Source organism: Chaetodon auriga, chromosome 7, assembly GCF_051107435.1.
Source record: "Chaetodon auriga isolate fChaAug3 chromosome 7, fChaAug3.hap1, whole genome shotgun sequence".
NCBI lineage: Eukaryota > Metazoa > Chordata > Actinopteri > Chaetodontiformes > Chaetodontidae > Chaetodon > Chaetodon auriga.
This window is the reverse complement of record NC_135080.1, coordinates 22,131,846-22,150,747: the sequence shown is the minus strand read 5'-3', so window position 1 is coordinate 22,150,747 and position 18,902 is coordinate 22,131,846. Positions and strand designations below refer to the sequence as shown.

Here is an 18,902-nt window from a genome sequence, read left to right as displayed (position 1 = left end):
TAATTACATTTTAAGTAAAAGAAAACCTTTTGGCGAGTAGTGGCAAGTAATGTACTCTCCATTCAGCTAATAGGGCCACACGCTGCACGGCTAACTCAGCTAACTAGCTAATGGCAGCCAGTAACTTCAGCCATAGATGGGTGGCCAATTCTCACATATATCTTTAAACATGATATGCTATTTTATGTAAGAAAATAAGGTGATGTTTGCTGTGTACAACTTGCTTTTCTCGGTACTTCAGTACCAGCCTCCACCTACAACATCCAGGCTCAGCAGCTACCACCACCAGTCAACTGGAGCCCCAGATTCCCCCTGCAGCTTCGCTGGCCATGCAGTGGAGCAACATCATACACTTACATCAGCCAACCACAGCAACACCCCATGCATGCACGTCTAGGTAGCCAACTGCAACCCCAGCATCCACCTGCTCCAGTATCAAAGCTTCAGGACTGGCATCCCTGTGCAATCTCCGACAGACAACTGAAATAAAAACACAAATTTATGATTCACTCCATAATCACTCAAGTTCCATTTCGTTTTGTGAAAATTTTCCTCTAAAGTTTGGATTAAAATGAAGAATGTTAACATGTTACATATATGTTACATAGATATTTCCAACATCTATTGACTGAATGTAAATAGTTAACACTGATGCACATCGGAATTAATAGTTATACTGGACATCATTAATGACTTGGTCAACATGGTCATAGGGGGACATATAGGCATACAAGAATTGATATGGCATACATTTATGTCACATTTATAAACTGAAGTTCACAGTCGGTTGGTGGTGGTTTGTCTCTAACCAGAAGGTAAAACAACAGGTAAAATTTTACCCTCTAAATCAATTTGATTGACTGATTGACTGACTAACGTCTTGTTAGGCAGCTGGATTTGCAAAATCAGTTCAGTTCAACATGGAAAATGTGAGACTTGAATTATTTTTAAAGAACGAGAACAAGTAGAACAAATAGACAACAAAAAAGATACAAAATATAATTAATACATGAAATTATACAAAATAATATCAAAAAGAGAAGGCTGTGTCATTATATACAAAGAGTAAAGAAAAAAATATTGACAAAAAACACTTCTCTAAAAATTTGGCCACCGTTTCATGTAGGGATTGCCCATGATTGATGTCGACTTCATGTTATCAGGGCATAACTCAAGCAGCAAGAACCTGTAGTCACATTGTACGTCCGCTGACCTGTCCACGGCGTGCGCGCGCCCTCCTACGGTCCGCAGGCACCCTCGCGGAGTGTTACCACCACTGTTGTCATGACGTGAGACAGCCAGAGGGGGCGGTAGACGCTGCTGCAGTGACAACCGCTCCGCTGCTAGCGTAACCAGTCGGGCTCAGAGAAAGAACTAGGAAACAGGGGCCGCACAATTAGGTTAACTACAGCAAGTTACGAACGAGGGGAGGCGACGAACAAGGAAAACAAAGCAGTTTTTGTTCCAAGGAGCACTTGAATTGCCTTTTGCTATCTGGACAAATCGGTGGAAGCTAGTGAAAACGCCATATATAAGGTAGTAAGTTGTATATAACTTGAATGTTGTGAATTAATATTTGCAGGCATTGTGGTGTGAGGCTACTTCAGCTAACAACGGTTGCATTAAAGTTAACGTTAGCTAGTTAACGAAGTAACTGTTACACATTTGCTAATGTTAGCTTGCCGGACAGCTCTCAGCTTGTCGAAACGTCTTAGCTGAACCTAGCCTGCTGTTGACGATTTGCTAAAGTCAAGCATGGGCATGATAGCACTAACCCGAGTAGCCACTGCCAGGCCTGGCTAACGTTATGCTAAGCTAGCTAGCGAGCTAATTGACGATACCAACATTACTTGACAAAACTGGTTGGATCATACATTCAGTTAGTTCATACACTCTTAGCTATTTAAAATTAAGCTCAAGCCGCTAGGACAGGTTTGTAAGCATTAGGCCTGTCGAGGCCTTCTGTGTATCGACAACACACACACTTAGACAGGCAAGCAGTTTGCACTGTTGTTTGATGGACAGTGATTGAAATATTACAGGCCACGTTATCTTACAAACAGATACGAAGTTAGCTGTCAGTTAAGGGTAAGGATAACTGTACCACGTCGCTTTCTGCGGCTCTACGTTTAAGTCTTGCATTTGCTAGACACAGAATTACTCCGTGTGCAAGTATCCATTTTGTTAGCATTGCGCAAAGTTGGCAGGCTTCACACCATCACAAACCAGGCATGGATAACAGAGGGGCGGTGCTCACTGTCAGCTTCATGTTGGCCAGCTTACTGGGCCGCGGGTTTGCAACTTGTTTGAGTTGTGACAGGCTGTACATGAGATCGTAAATGTAGCAGAGAAAGCTTTGGGATAGTGCGTGACACACGCAGACACAGTGGCCAGGTGACAGGGCTGGCATTAGCTAGCAGCTCGCAGTGGACACTAGCTTACTGTCAGATGATAGCAGAGCATCTGCTGCTGTCTGGGTTGAAGGGTGGGGGTGACGCTGACGTTTGAGCGGTCTTCAGACACTCTTTTGTTTGTTTTCTGGAGGGTAACTATACTTTATTCTCCACTGGCTGTTGTAAGCGTGGATATTTAAAGTCTGCTGTGTCTAACAGGACGGTGATTTCTTTTTAAAGACTCAGCAGGGGTTGGTACTTGCTTTCCGCCTTTCACGCCTTGTTCAGGCTGTTTGAGGGAAAAGTCAGCTCCACATCACCTCTGACGTTTGTTGGCCAAACATTAACGTTATTCCAGCACACGCTACCTGATTAGAAGCAGTCATTGTCGGGTAGCGGTGACCGGCTGATTTTGCCATATGTGTTTCCTTCCTATTTGCGTCACTAACACTGAAGCAGTTCTGCTGCCTGCTGGCTACTTTAACGAGCATTAGCCTGTGCGAAAGACGGCTTTGGACATCTGGCAAAGTTGAGGTGTGTCTAGGTTAATAAACATGTAAGCAAGCGCAACTTAAGTGCTTGGGGTCACCAGTGAACCCTGAGACAAGTTTTAGATTTCAGCTCAGTCACACATGACACATCATATATGAATGGTGGACTCACTGCACCTCCCCTCTTAGGTGCTGCTTGGTTTATATTCCTGGCTGCAGCGTTGCTTTCTAAATGTGGACTCCCTGCCAAGACTTAAGAGGAAGAGTGTGACAGCTCGAGGGTTTGTGTTCAGAGTTTAGAGGGTCCCGGCAAGACAACAGGTTGGTGTCTGACTGTTAGACCAGTGCTTTTTAGTGAGTGGTTAAATGACTAGTGTTGATGTTTTGTGGCAATTCTTGTTGTTGCATTGGACATGGAAGTCTCAAAGTGCAGCATGTTTAATGAAAACATTTATTTAGATAAAAGGATCACAAGACTGGAATGATACTTTATTGATATGTTTTTCTGCCCAGGGCTCTTGGAATAGGTAATGTTGTATTCCTGCATGACCCACTCTGAGTAAAGAGGCACATCTAGGCTGCTTTGTTACTAATTATACTCTTGTACACTTCTGTTCAAAAAACTTTGGCTTTTGCCTCACAGTATACATAAGGTGGTTGGGTGCGTCAGGGAATTGTGTAGATAAGGGTCCTTGTTAAGTAACCCAGTTAAGTAAGCGTGGTAGTGAGACATGGTTGTCACATCTGTCAGTTGCATCGCCCGTGTTTTAGCTATGGTTTTTATACCATTTTTTAGTTTCATCCTGAGTTAGATAATTTTATATAAAAAGGATGTGTTTATCAACCCAAAATAGTCACCTGAGAATGCACAGTATGTTTAGTAATGTTACAGTGTGCTCACTTAATTTGTCAGTCATTGCTCATGGAGTGGACCATACAAAGGTCTGAGGCTGTGTCATGGTGAAAGGAGACCTCTGTCATAGTAAACACAGCATAGTTAATCATTTAATGAAGAAGATTCACAAAATTGTGTGACTGCTCAATGAACCAGTAAAGGTCAGAACTAGATACAATGTTCACATGTTCCAAAAAAAAAAACAAAAAACATAATCTTTTTTTAGGTGCATTTTTATGTACAACATTTAGTATTTGGTATGAAACTTTATTAGTATTAACTACCAGCAGTAGATTTTTCATCAGGGCTTAACTCAAAGTTTGCCATCAGGACCAGCTGCCATTGTAGTTTGTTTTACAGCAGGAGCTAATGGTGCATTTCACTGGCATATATGAGTGCACCTGTGTACAAACCAGAGCAACAATTAGACTAGGTCAGAATGATGCACTTAAATTGTGGAAACTAGACTCGGCCCACCAGCATTATCATACTTGGGGATAAGCTCCAACAGCACTACCTGCCTCTATCTCTCGGTCTGTTGTTGTTTTTGATACTGTGTTCAGTTCTGATGGGATGATTTTAGCACAGAGACATAGCAGATTGAAAACTCTCCCATTTGTTTAAACATCATCATATAATACAGGGCTCCAGACTAACTTTTTACACATGTAGCACTGGTGCCCCCTGCAGAAAATTTTAGGCATACCAGCACGAAATTTAGGAGCACCACATATCAAGCATGGCTGTGTACTGTATTTCTTCTGCTTCTTCAGTGACTGTACTAGTACTTTTCTATAACAGCTTGCTAGTTTGCACAGAGTGTTACATAGATACTGTCTGGAAAGAGTGGGACCCTATTATTTGTTGGTCATCTGTTCCCATTTTATTTTGTACCATGGAACAACATTAATTTAGGTCTGTGTCTGCCCCTTTGGTGCTTTTTACATGCTCTTAATTTTCTTTTCAGCAGTCTGTTGATGTTTACAGGCTCTGATGCAGTTTTACCTATAATTCCTCAGGTGGACAGTCCGCTCCCTGGTTGCTCGTGGTAACTCTCCGCCATGCCTTTCCCCTTTGGCAAGTCCCACAAGTCACCGGCGGACATCGTAAAGAACCTTAAGGACAGCATGACAGTGCTTGAGAAACATGATATTTCAGACAAAAAGGCTGAGAAGGTTGGTGAATTTTAGTTGAATTTGCATTTTCTCCACTTTCACTTGTGGGATTCATAACTAAAAATGTCAGTGGGAGCCATAAAAGTAATTTTGTTAACCAGGTAGGATTTTGATGGGGTACAATGGGTTTGAAGTAGCCTTTTGAAACTTGAAATGGTGTAAAGTCTCCTTTCTCGTCTGCATGTGCCTGTATGTAATGTGTGTATATGATTCAGGCTACAGAGGAGGTGTCAAAAAGCCTGGTGGCGATGAAGGAGATCCTGTATGGAACTAATGAGAAAGAGCCCCAAACAGAAGCAGTGGCACAGCTAGCCCAGGAGCTGTACAACAGTGGTTTGCTCAGCACCCTGATAGCAGACCTGCAGCTGATTGACTTTGAGGTGAGACTTTGAGTCTTTAGTAGGACTGAGGCAGAAAAATATTTAATGAATGAATGAATGATTGAAACTGAAAGAAGGGAAAATAAAAGGGCAAACATTTGACACTATAAGTGACATTTATCTGAGGTATGTACACAGGAAGATTGTGTCTTACAAACTTGAGAAAGGGATACATGTCCCCCTGTCAGGGTCTGAAATTGGCTCCTGGCACGTAAAATTGTCAAGCCGTCCACCACACACACAACAGAAGGACACATTTAGTAAGGTTAGCTTATGGTTGATAGAGCTACACATTTGAATGTTGCTCGCAACTGCAATTTGAAAGCAATGGGAAAAAGGGTTTGCTTTGTATTTTCTCTTTATTATCACATGTATTAGTCCATTATTAGACTCCTTATGATGCAGACTCTATTAAAACAAAGCAGTCAATGAACAATCATCTGATCAACTTCCTCAATATACATTTGTATTATACACAGTTGTTGTTGCTGCCCAACTGAGAGGAAGAAGGACTGAGACAGCTCCTAGACAGAGTGGTGATCCTCGGCCAGATTATCGTAGTTCAAAACTTCCTCTAAAATACCTCAATGTTTTTGTGTGTGGTCGGGTTCGCATCACAAGGAATGTAATAATGGACTAATGCATATGATAATAAACAGACAAAACAAGGCAAATCCTCTTCCCCAACACAAATACTAGTATAGAAAGAGCCTGTACCCCAGTGAGAAAGGAGAAACACTATAGATTTAAGTTTACACTTTTTTATCAATTGACGGTTTTTATAATGCCTGGTTTTAGGAGGTGCTGCATCACAGGTAAGATGACTGCCCTCTGATTGGAAGACCAAAAAAATAAAGAAACAAACTTGTCTGCCACAGTGTCAACCAAAAAAGTTAATTTCAGACCCTGCCACCTGCAGCGGGTCACACTGGTGCTATGTGGCTGCTGCAGGCTTCCCTGACTCACTCTATCATAGCACGACTCATTGTGGTGTGTGATCTCTCTTCCTCTTTTACCCTCTTTCATCCTCCTCTCTGGTTCAAAAGAAAAAGCTGGTGAAGAATTGCAAATCACAAGCATCGAACATATAAATATGACACCGATTCAACATTTTAGAAAGTTGCGTGCACATTTGATATGTATTGAATTTATACCAGAATGATAACTTACTACTTGTTTTTCCTCTCCCTATGCATGAACACGTAAGATAATAAAATAAAAAACATGTTTCATTGCAACATCATAAAAATACAGTGTTTTCTCAGAAACAGTTATTGGATTATTTTGTCAAATGTGTTTCATTTTACAAAACAGCACTCTCCATGTTTAGTGGTAAATCTTTGCTTTCCACCCTCATCTGCTCCTGAGTGCTATTGCCAGTTTGGAAGTGTGTTGTAAAGCCTGTTCCTGCTTTATTTGGTACCACCAGGGTAAGAAAGATGTGGCTCAGATCTTCAACAACATCCTTAGGCGTCAGATTGGCACTCGGACACCCACAGTGGAGTACCTCTGCACCCAGCAAAATATCCTCTTCATGCTGCTTAAAGGGTAAGGAGGCACACACACACACACACACGGGAGTAATCATGCTGCCATTGTTCATTAAGATTTTTCTTTATTTATGAATATTGTTGAAACATCACATTATTTAAAAGACACAACTTTGTAACTGTGTGTTTTAAAAAGTGCTATTATTGTGTTACTGGTGCTAAATTCTGTATTTGCTTAGTAATAACTCAATTTGCTTCATTATTGACCTAATTAACAGAACTGGTGAATGCATGCTTCTGTGTGATAAGTCCTTGTCCTGTGTTGCTGTTTCGTTCAGGTATGAGTCTGCAGAGATTGCCCTAAACTGTGGTATCATGTTGAGGGAGTGCATCAGACATGAACCGCTGGCCAAAATCGCTTTGTGGTCAGAGCAGTTTTATGACTTCTTCAGATATGTGGAGATGTCCACATTCGACATTGCCTCAGATGCGTTTGCCACTTTCAAAGTAAGTCAGCTCGCTTCTCTTAGCAGTGCTCTGATACATTTCTGACTCCCTTGCAACAGAATTGAAAAGCGTCATTTCAAAAGAAACTCGCTGACTTGGTATGAGTGATAAGCAGAGATGTTCTTTACAGTGTCATGACAACTCTCTTCAGCATCCCCATTTCCTACTTCCTGCTGCTTTGTTGATGGCATTTGGTTTACATTATATAATCAGAAACATTGTAACTAATTAGACAGCTTAAACAGGAAGTTTGTTGATGTGTTGGCACATGCTGCTGCTGATTATAAAGACACATTGATAGGAACAGACTTTGAGACTGAGGAATTAAAGCCAACAGTGGCATCTATGTTGGGGAAGATGGGCTAAATGTGATTTAGAGACCTGAACACACCGCTTGAGTGATCGTGAATCTGCCTATCACTTTCCAAACAGAAAATCATTGTGGCTGTTGGGAAACTGTGCCAAATTCTCCCTAATGTTTATATTAAGTCATACTGTCATTTAAAGCACTGCTAGTTTGCCAGTTATTCAGGCTTCTATCAGAGCTCCTCAGTTTTAATGACGTTTGAAACACAAGTAAATGGTTTGCCATTTTGACAAACTTGAACACCACTGCTTAATGAATACCACAGGCCAGATTTTAGTCCTGGTGAGGTTTCTTTTATGGCGTAGCTTTTGTTTTTATTTAGTCCAGAAAAAGGATTTGTTTGCTGCCTTAATTGCAAAGGGATTATGTCCAGCAATACCACTAAGCACACTGTAATCTGAACCGTTTTTTCTGTAGAATTTTAAGTTGGAGTTTTTCAGTTTTTTGCCAAAATTGCAGTACATATCCGTGCATTATTTCTGTATGAGCTTTGGTTTGTTTTACCTGCATTGTCCAAAGAGGAGACCAATGTGCTTAGTTACAAACAGTAAGTCTGAATGTGTCTCTCATAGTCTGCATTGTCTATTCCCAGGACCTCCTCACAAGACACAAGCTACTGAGTGCTGAGTTTCTGGAGCAACATTATGACAGAGTAAGTCCACACTGAAGTGAAACTAGTGTTTACAATGACAGAAAAGCTTTAAAGTGGGATGTTCTTTAAGTAATGAATGATTCTTTGTTCCATTCATCGGTTGTGATGAGCTCAGAATTCATTTTAGTGAAATTCAACACAGTTGAAAAGTTCAGGTGAACTTCAGTGTTTTCTTTTCAGCAGTTAACATGTAAATTTAGAGTGGCGGTCTGGGTGTTTGGCACGCTGGCAGTGTCTTTCCTAACAGCATCAAACCAGCAATTTAGGACATCATTTGCAGGCTGTGAACACAAAGTAGCTGTCAGTATGTGATTAGAAATCTCTCATTTTCTTGTCATTGTGTTTTCATACAAGATACAGATTCAATTGTGAAAACCACTACTTGACGCACTCTCTCACTCCCAACCCCTTCTCTTTTTACCGTCTTCTCCCCCCTCACTGCTTCTCCCCCCCTCTCTAGTTCTTTAGTGAATATGAGAAGTTACTCCACTCAGAAAACTACGTGACTAAAAGGCAGTCCCTCAAGGTAAGCACCCTGGGTCGTGTCAGTGAGCAGGTCTGGCGCAACTCTGTTCAGAGAGCTATTTATAGATGGGGTCTCATCAGAGTGTTGAGTTTCTCTAAACCGTTCCAGCTCCATCACCTGGTCAGGAGCGCCGTCTACTGGTGGGAGCGCTGTGTATGTGTTAGAATTTTCTTCTGACGCCGCCTTTCATTGACAGTGTTTAATTGACTTGCCTGATGGGTTTATTATATATTAAGTGCCTACTTTCACCTTAATGTTATTATTGTGCATTTTGTTGCTCTCAAGCCACAGTCTAATCCAAACATAAACAAATCCCCCAGTGACAAATTAATACATGAGATTGAAACCTGCTACCTCTCTCAAGTTGTTTAGCAAGGTTATAATTGATTTCTGATGCTGTTTAATGTTCAACACTTGTAATGATTGTACCTAAAGGAGTAAAACAGGCCTATATTTTAAGTTATAATGCAGATTTTTTAAGTACTTATATCTTAAGCAGTCAACCTGTCAATTTGATGAGTCTGCAATCTTCTGTAGATTTGAAATTATTCAAGTGAGTCTTTCTTTCTGTTTCTCACTCTGAAATGATCCAGTTGCTGGGAGAGTTGCTTCTTGACCGGCACAATTTCACCATAATGACAAAATACATCAGTAAGCCAGAGAATCTCAAACTAATGATGAACCTGCTACGGGACAAGAGCCGCAACATCCAGTTTGAGGCTTTCCACGTTTTTAAGGTAAAAAATTCACAGGTGTGGTCAGCAATAAATGTAGCACGTAATATCTGTATGCATTAACATCCTTGTCATCTTCCTGCACCTTCAGGTGTTTGTGGCCAACCCCAACAAGACGCAGCCCATCCTGGACATCCTGCTGAAGAACCAGACCAAACTCATCGAGTTTCTCAGCAAGTTCCAGAACGACAGAACAGAAGACGAACAGTTCAACGACGAAAAGACTTACCTGGTCAAACAGATCAGGGACCTCAAGCGGCCTGCCCCCCAGGAGGCCTGAGGAAGGGTGCAGAGGTCGGGGGAGGAGCCACCAGGACCATGTCTGGACACCACCCAGACAACTTCTGCTTAACGGACCCATCAGCAGCTGCTGTTCTGGTTTCTGAACAAAAATTGAGGAAACAAATGAAAAACCCATATCAGCTCATCAGGAAGTTGCCAGCTCCTCTGCTCCTCAGTGAACATTTGATTCTTTTTTTTCTTTTTTCAGTCTTTTTCCTTCAAAAGAAATAAGAGAAAATAATAGATGCTGCTGCTTTCTTGCACATTGAGACATGTAAGGTATATTATAATGACACAACAGTCCATCAAACCTAGTGGCAGAAAATGTCAGTGCATTCAAAGTAAGGCAGACTTCCTGACACACACACACATACACATACACACACACACACACACACAAAGGAACAAAAGTAGACGCGTTTACACACATGTATTAAATAAAAAAAACATGCACACACACACACACACACACACACACACACACACACACACACTGCAAGAATATCAGCTAAAACCTTGTGATGGAAATGGTACGAGCAAGTTGAACACTGGTGTGTTTGTTGCATGCCTCGAAATGTGACAGATTCCACGGCTGTATCCAGCGTCGGCGCTGTGACGGCCTGCCCAGCCTGGCTCCCATGTTCAGTGCCACAGACTCAGAAATGCACGCACATCACAGCAACCGCTACAGTTCGTATCTATGCCTTCATCCGACAAAGCAACAGTGGTTCATTCTAGCGATCCGTGGGGACGAGCTCTCAGATGCCATCACACAGAACCATTTACCTCCCGTGTGCTTTGTTTCGACACAGCACTTGAAGCACATGAGGAAAGGAGGGAGGGATGTAAGGTATGAATTTGGTGAAGCCCAAGAGTTGGGTCTCTTTATTGTTTTCTGGGACAGGGTGAACATGTACATATGCCTTTTTTTTTTTTTTTTTTTTTTTTTTTGCTTTGTAGATTTTTGTTTAACCTTGACATATGAATATATATTATATATATATATATATTACCTTAAACATCACGTTTTTGGTTAATTGTAATCAAATTACTTTCTAAACCGTAAAAGAAACAGGCTAAGTGACGTTGTTTTTGCATTTCATTTTACTGCTGAAATGGTTGCTGGTGGGTTTCTTTGTACATAACTTAAAGGGCCAGCTCACGTTTAACTAACCTATAGGATATTAACAATTTGTACAGCAGAGGAATGTCATGGTATTAGCTCTGGATCTGTTAATCCTCTTTTTATTCTCATCTACATTTTGAGCATCTCTCAGACTGCTAAAAACCTGCAGGGCTGTGAGCAGTGCAGGAGGGGAGGGAGGGGATTTGAAGAGCATTAACTGAATCATTAAAGCCTGTGTGTTTGTGCACTTTGTGAGGTGCTGAGTGATCAACATCACATAACTGGAGTCGAGGATAGCAGGGATTTCCCCCCTCCTCAATTTCATTAACCTGTCCCCCCCCCCCACATTCTGACCACTCTGCCAGTGGCGAGGGAGTGCTGTGTGGCCTCACAGTGAGTGTGCTTCAGGGGGGAGCTCATCAGGACTTTCGCAACTCAGCACATCATTCTTGCTTTGCCCCTTCTTCTCATGTTTGAGCCTTTCCTTTCTGAGGGTTTATAATTCCAGTACAATTATGAGTGTAAAGCATTGTGGGTAGCAGAGTACATTGGGCATTTTGGATTGTCATGGCACTCGTTTACAGTGAACGACACAGGCCATGTAGTGAGGCAAACGTTCGACCAGGCAAATAAGAAGCCATCTCAGTGCAGACAACAGCACCACTCAGACAGCCCGCAGTTCCTCCATACGCATTGACCATGCATGTTCCTCCACTGGCTGTGCATGATGCTATACTAAAGATGTTGTACTGGAATTGTTTCTTTTTTCCAAGTATTTAACAACATTGCAATGTCAAATTGAACTCTTGGCTGTATGCTGACTTTGACTCCAGTTTCAGCATAGAGCGTGTGGGTGCTTTCAGAAGTGTCAAAGGCCTGGGCCCTACAATCGAAATAAAGAAGAAAAAAAAACAACATTTGGAATAAAATAAAGCTGTGGTCGTTTTTAATGACTCACCCATCAAATGTGTGTTAATGTTGGCATAAGTGCATCATATTGAAGTGGAACCTTTTTACCTGGTGATGGAAGATTTACTCTGTTATACATGAAAGTGTCTTTATGATACAGGTCATTAAAAGGTGTTGCAGAGCATCTTCATGTTGGAGAGAAGGTTATACTAGAACAGTGTGTCCCGTTTAAGAAGCTCTTTATTTTTTTGAAAAATTTGCAAAAGTAAATCTCTGTCAGATGAATGTAGAGGAGTAAAGAGTTAAAGAGTACAATATTTCCCTCTGAAATGTAATCGAGTAGAAGTACCATAATGGAAGTACTTAAAGCTTTACTTCATTACACTCACCACTGCCGTGTCCTACTTTAGTTTATCATTACAAAGGAAAGAAAATGTCCCCAAAATGTTGTCAAGGCACATGAAAAAAACCAGGTGGAGTAAGTTCTTTATTAAGATAGAATATTAATAATCGTTTTTAATTAGAGATTTTGGTGTATGCGGGATTTAACGATACATGTAACAGCAGCAGAGAGCTGACACTAAAGTGTGTTTTGTGTAACACAAAGCAGCGGACTGCTCCTTTAAAGGCAGATATTTAAAAAAAAAAAAGCAGACTTCCGGTAGATAAGGACAAAAACAGACAGCGAAGCAGCCCAGCGGAGAGAAGAGGACGGCCCGTCGACGAGGTGAGGGACCAGTTTCAGAGAGGTGTACCGCCATCGTTAACACAGAGGAGTGAAGACACCTGCAGTCACACCGAGACATGGTGAAGATCAGCTTCCAGTCCGTCGCGGGACAGAAAGTGGAGAAGGACAATGATGGCGACAAGACCGAAATCCTCATCCCTCATCCGATGGTGAGGAACGCGTCGCGTATTGTTATGCCTCTTGATTAATTGTGCTTGTCATTGTCGTCCTAACGTGGACTTCCATGCTGTGTCCAGGCTGTGCTGCCTGGCCGGTCTGCAGGGCAGCCTGCACCTGCACAGCCATGACCAGCAGAGGATTTTTGACAGCGTCTAACGCCATTTGGCTGGAAACGAAACATGTCCTCTGCACCAGTGCGCTCATTGCAGGCTTGATGCAAGTTATTGTAATGTGCAAATGCATGCTCTTTATTCAGGACTGTATAGAGGATTACAAAGCAAAGCGCTATTTAACAGTGTAAAGGCTGTGTGTTGGGTGTTGCTGTGTAAGTTCCGTGGCCTCTGACCAGTTTTTCCTCCAGTGCAGGCTTAAATAAACAGCTCCCCAGCCTAAAATGCAACAAACACATGAGCTTTGGCTGACAAAATGGCAGTTAGGTTGCTGTAGCTTGCAGCGCATGCAAGATTATTTTTCGCAGCTAGGCAGAGCAGCTGAGTCCTCAACTTTGCTGTAGCAGCATCCCGACACCTCCTCAACCCTTATCAAAGATACATGACTGAGCCCTGAAGATGAAGAGCCGTAATGGAATATAGATAGGACATCAGGCATGCATAGAAAGTGAATATTGCAAAGTACAGAGCTGGAGTGGCTGTGTGATTCTGAGATCTGTTCACCCAAATGTATTGAGCAGGAGACAGACAGGCCTCATGGTGTGACGCTCTCAGCTGGTGTGAAAGAGCCTCTATCTCTCTCAGCGGGGTGGGAGAACACAAAGTTACACAGAAGTCTGTGTTCACACATACACAGTTGTCGCCTTGTCCTTACGCACCCTCTCTTTCCAAATGCTTCAACAAAGAACATTAAACTGAACTGAATGTCCTCACGTCACAATCAAAGGCACGGCTTTAAAGCTGTTTGTGTGCTCTCCTTTTTAAAATGATGGGCCGCTCACAGGACTGCCATCATCATTCTTTGAAGCTCAGCCGTTGCACCCATGCACACAATCTTTCTCTTCCTTCACAGCTCCAGCTAAGAATAGCAGCCATTGTTGTTTCCTTATACGTCCACTTTTTCAGACGATGATTTTACCTGCCACGGCCGCTCGCCGCCACGGTCACAGTCATCCTTTTTGTAAATGGAAGCACACAGTGAGCGGCTACTATGTGTGTGTAGTGCCACCCTGTCAGCACAGGTTGGGCGCGTGGCGCTGGCAGATGGGCCGAGAGACTGGAGGCGTCTGAGAAGATTACTCACCATCTCAGTCTGCCATCCCTTCCTCTGGCCGGGCTCGGCGACTGCTTGACTCCTGCTTGAAATGTGCCGTTTCCGCTTGTGCGAGCTCCTGTTTTAGCGGTTAGTTAATTTGGGTCATTTTCAGCTGCTTGTCACGGTGAAGATGACTGAGCTGAAAGCTGGATTGAAGCTGCTGGAAGTGTGTTTCTGGGCCCATTTGAAGTATCAATATGAAGGTTTTGTGTGTGTTCTCCAGGATGAGGACGAGCTGGTCCTGCCACTGCGACCCAAAAAGTCTCCCCTCAATGGCCTGTGCTGCCTGACATTTGGCCTGGTCGTCTTCATGGCCGGTCTGGTCCTGGCCTCCATCTATGTCTACCGCTACTACTTCATACCTCATGTAAGACCTGATTGTACTCCTTTGTGTACTGGATGTGTCCCAGATTGGTCTTTGCATTAAATTATGCTGACGTGTGTGTGTGTGCGTGCATGCGTGCAGATCCCAGAGGAGAACCTGTTCCACTGCAGGGTGCTGTATGAAGACTCTGTGTATGCCCCGCTGCGTGGGCGTCAGGAGCTGGAGGAAAATGTCGGCATCTACTTGGCCGACAACTACGAGAAGATCACTGTGCCCGTGCCTCACTTCGGAGGCAGCGACCCCGCTGATATAATCCACGACTTCCACAGAGTGAGGACGAACACACACATTTGACAGAGAACACACACACAGGAAAAGAAAAAAAGACAAGATGACAGTCTGCAGCCCCGCTGACGGCTCTGTGAGGCGCTGCGTTGAGCGTAACGCTAACGTCTGTGCTTATTTTCTCGCAACGACAATATTTACTGTGTTTCCATGCGAACATGAACTAATTAGCACAAGGTTGGACAAATTGGACAACAGTTTGTTTTTGATGTTGGCGCTAGGTGAAATTATTCAAATTTTACTACAAGACGCTGCCAACAGATACCAAACATTGAAATATTTGCAAAAAAACCAAAGCTAAGCGCTGGTCCTGAGAGCTTCTCTTTAATAAACGGTCTTGTTTTCCAGGGACTGACCGCATACCATGATATTGCCCTGGACAAGTGCTACGTTATTGAGCTCAACACCACCATCGTGATGCCTCCACGCAACCTTTGGGAGCTTCTAATCAACGTGAAGGTAACACCAGTGCACTCTTACACACGTTAGTGTCTTCACAAGCACCGTCTTCCCTTACATTCTTAGAAAGCAGTGGCTTTACTTTTAGCCTGTGCTGTTCTCTAATTCTATGAACGGGTCAAGATATTCACATTTGACTTTACCAATGCACAGCTAAATGTAATGAAAAGCTTGGTCGTTCACAGACCAGTACACTCACACAGTTGATTGAGTCTGCTTTTGGACTCTTCTGCCCTTCAGTGTTTCTGTTGGAAAACATGCCCCAGTGAGCTTTTTGTTTTTGTACCTCTGTGTCTTGCAGAAGGGAACATACTTGCCTCAGACCTACATCATCCATGAAGAGATGGTGGTGACTGGCAAAGTGCACAACATGCGTCAGCTGGGACCCTTCATCTACCGCCTGTGCAATGGAAAGGACACGTATCGCCTGAACCGCCGCGTCACCCACAGACGTAAGTTGGGCTTAAAGCGGGGATCAGTGGGAATATTAAAAAGCTCATTAGACAGCTGCTAGATGTTGATACAGTCTGTGCTTTTGTTCAATGGTTGGAAGGAGCCTTATTCCAAACTGCTGTGATGAGTTCTGGGGTTCGAACAAAGTCACATCACCGATCCCTGATTTGTGCGTCTCGCCCTGTTTCCCTCTCAGGCATCAACAAGCGCGAGACCAAGGACTGCCACCACATCCGTCACTTCGAGAATACATTCGTGGTGGAGACGGTTATCTGCGATGAAGCGTGAACACGGCGGTCACGCGCGTCATCCAGCCCACCCAAACGCACATCTGCAGTCACTACCCCAGCCTCTGTAGCATCCTCCTGTGGGTCTCATCACATCTGAGTTGCACTTTACTTGTACACTTTGGTTTGAAGTCCTTTGTAAAAGGCGTCTTTTTTTCTTTTTTTTTTTTCTATCTCCAATATGTGGTGCAATACGAAGCTGTTGGTGCTATCACAGGATTTTCCTTGTAGCAAAGTCTGTTTGACCATAATGAATTCTAATTTCCAGACCTCTCCTCTTCATCAGGGGATTTGTATGATGGTTACTGTCGCTGGGGGAGATGACTGTCTCCATGTGTTGTCAAGGTGACTGTACTTTTGTCCCCCTGCCCTGGAGGTTACTTTGTGTCTCTTACTTCTACCTACAGTCATCTTTGCAAAGCATGAAGCCTTGCTTTCCTGAGCAAACATCGGCCATAGATTTCAATTATGATCTTCTTTTCTCATGTTCTGTGTAATGTAAACACGTAACTGTTGAGAGCTAGTTGCTTGCTTGTATATATAACCTCTTGCCTGCCTATTGCTTCCTTGCTCCTCCCGTTCTGCTTTCAGATTTCTTCTTCAAAAGCATCATTACACAGTAGAAGTTAGCGAAGTTGCATTGGGCATTAGACTGCATTCACTTTTTTTTTGGGGGGGGGGGGGGGGGGGGGGGTGATATTTATTTTTGTTCCTCTCATTCATCTGCAGCTTTTCTCTTTTATCGTCAGAATTTGTTTGCACACTCCTCATCAATGCCTTTGTGAATCCTTTTGAAATGATGTCTTGGTTTCTGCTTGCATGTGTTATCTATAAGAGAAAAGCAGCACTGTTAGAATGTTTTGTAAAACGACGTTTAAAGCCTTAGTCCAGAGTCAGAGACTGGACTAAAGTCAATGCTACTGAAAGGGAGCGTATTATATGGTATGTTAGTTAAACAAACTCAACTTTGATCTGTATATTTTGTCTGCAGATGAAATCTGTCCGTGAATAAAGTAGTGAAAATAACGAGCTATCTGTTAATGCTTTATTGATTAATAGACCCCCAAACCTTCGGCAAAATGACCCAGTTTTCGGGTTGTCCCCTCGTTCATCCGTCCCATTCTTGTGAACATGATATCTCAGGAACGCCCTGAGGGGAATTTCAGCAAATTTGGCACAAATATTCACTTAGTTTTTGGTGGTCAAATGTCAAAAGTCACTGTGACCTCACAAAATGTGTTTTGGCTGTAATTCAAGAATTCAAACTGTAATTCTCGCAAAATTTCATACAAATGTCCCAAAGGATCAAGTGATGAAGTGATGACATTTTATATCCAAGGTCAAAGGTCAGCGTCACTGTGACATCATAATGTTCCACAAAAATACTTTCTGGCCATTATTCAACACCCTAACTTGGTGGTGTTTTAGAATTTGCAGCTTCTTTGCTGCAGCATCCATATTTGAAGGACTGTATTATATGTGTATTATATTATCATATTATACTATTATTTTAGTACTTATATATTGCGGCTACATGTTGCCAACAACTGGAGATTGTATTGTCAGCAGACATCAGTTAATCAGTAGTTTTAAGTCACACAAGTGAGTTTAATATGATGAATATTTGGAGTATGTTTCACAAATCAACAAAACACAAGCATTAAAGTATCTAAATTTGATAAATATATGTTATATAATACATAATATGAAGGTTTTTTCTGGGGCTTTCGACTGCATCACAGAGTCTTTGTCAGTGAATGGATGAAACTTTGTTACCATGATAACAGGAGGTTGATGGAGGGGTGTGCGGTTGATGACTGAGCCCAGTCGATATGACAACTGAGAAAACTCGCAGATGGTGTTTAACAGCATTATTTAATTAAAGCAGCTCACATCTTTCTGCCATTGTTAAATGGTCAACTATACATATTACATGTTCAATCCAGCATTTTCTTAAATGTCTTTTTACCCACATTCTGAGAAAACATACAATATTTTCTGCCGTACCTGCGATAGTATCCAGCCATGCTGATGTTGTCCAGGTCCACCCACAGACCAACTCCAAGCCATGAAATTCATTCAAATCAACGTTTCCATCCACGTCACATCACAGACATTTCCAGTGTGTCCATTGTTGGACCACTGCAACAAATTATTTAAGCATGTGTGAAACATTTAGCTGAATTTTCACAGCTTGTTCTCATATTCAGCCAACACTCCCTCTGATTCCTCTATTCATTTATTCACTGGCTCCTTCTGGTCTAGATTATGGCTTTTATTATTGTTGTGCTGTGAAAGACGTGGTTTTCTGCTGCATATAGTACTGCATCAAGTTGTTAATTCTAACTTGTTTCCCATGTCATCATCCTTATTAAGCTCTTGCATCACTCCCATCTGCTACAGATGCCACAAGAAGTGATAATATTGAGATAATTATTTTCTGGATTTCCACTCTTGATATGTACAGGGTTGGACATTAAACAGATAACAAATATGCATATCGTGTTCCATCAGTGGCCTCATTTGACATAATCATGTGTAATATTATATTAACATAAATCCAGTCAGTATAGAAACATTGCCAGTTCCCACTGGCTAATTACATTTGCAGCTATCTCTTCAGGATCATTTCAAATCTGTAGATGACTTCATCTAGATCCCCACAGTCTGCTATAGGCTTATGCTGATTCCCTTCCATCTGGAGGGTAGAGCTGCTGGCTCTGTGACTAAGACGCTAAAGAGGACAAAAACCTGCGTCACACCAAGGGTTCATAACATACAGAATGCATATGAGTCAAACAGTGTTATTACATGAAAGAATCAAAAGATACGATGAAAAAAGGATGATGCTACAACCCCGACTCCTAAGAAGTTGGGACGATGTGTAAAATATGAATGAGAACAGTGCAATCATCTGCAAAGAGTCCCTGAGC

General features: G+C 42.4%; 2 protein-coding genes across 3 annotated transcripts; both read left to right on the top strand.

Annotated features, from left to right (window-relative positions):
• Positions 1-1,314: 1,314 nt before the first annotated feature.
• On the top strand, positions 1,315-11,968 carry cab39 (calcium binding protein 39). 2 transcript variants are annotated; one of them, XM_076735711.1, is made up of 10 exons: positions 1,315-1,536; positions 3,074-3,205; positions 4,799-4,954; positions 5,170-5,334; positions 6,764-6,882; positions 7,163-7,331; positions 8,291-8,350; positions 8,811-8,876; positions 9,470-9,613; positions 9,702-11,968. In XM_076735711.1, the coding sequence occupies exons 3-10, from the start codon at positions 4,841-4,843 to the stop codon at positions 9,888-9,890; spliced, it is 1,026 nt and encodes a 341-aa protein (XP_076591826.1). In that variant the 5' UTR covers positions 1,315-1,536; positions 3,074-3,205; positions 4,799-4,840; the 3' UTR covers positions 9,891-11,968. The 2 variants fall into 2 exon arrangements, with proteins under 2 accessions (XP_076591826.1, XP_076591825.1); XM_076735710.1 differs by lacking the exon at positions 3,074-3,205 and having other exon boundaries at positions 1,316-1,536.
• Positions 11,969-12,579: 611 nt separating this feature from the next.
• On the top strand, positions 12,580-16,998 carry LOC143323655 (integral membrane protein 2C-like). The gene is made up of 6 exons (XM_076735635.1): positions 12,580-12,824; positions 14,324-14,467; positions 14,567-14,755; positions 15,119-15,229; positions 15,531-15,681; positions 15,879-16,998. Exons 1-6 carry the CDS (start codon positions 12,732-12,734, stop codon positions 15,968-15,970), a joined length of 780 nt encoding a protein of 259 aa, XP_076591750.1. The 5' UTR covers positions 12,580-12,731; the 3' UTR covers positions 15,971-16,998.
• The last annotated feature ends 1,904 nt before the right edge of the window (positions 16,999-18,902 follow it).

Bases quoted from the DNA above. Each gene is read 5' to 3' on its own strand.
- cab39 (XM_076735711.1), top strand. From the start codon at position 4,841: ATGCCTTTCCCCTTTGGCAAGTCCCACAAGTCACCGGCGGACATCGTA. The intron at 5,335-6,763 runs GTGAGACTTTGA...TGGTACCACCAG, and splicing joins TGCAGCTGATTGACTTTGAG to GGTAAGAAAGATGTGGCTCA. The intron at 8,877-9,469 runs GTAAGCACCCTG...GAAATGATCCAG, and splicing joins CTAAAAGGCAGTCCCTCAAG to TTGCTGGGAGAGTTGCTTCT.
- LOC143323655 (XM_076735635.1), top strand. From the start codon at position 12,732: ATGGTGAAGATCAGCTTCCAGTCCGTCGCGGGACAGAAAGTGGAGAAG. The intron at 12,825-14,323 runs GTGAGGAACGCG...TGTGTTCTCCAG, and splicing joins TCCTCATCCCTCATCCGATG to GATGAGGACGAGCTGGTCCT. The intron at 15,230-15,530 runs GTAACACCAGTG...TGTGTCTTGCAG, and splicing joins AGCTTCTAATCAACGTGAAG to AAGGGAACATACTTGCCTCA.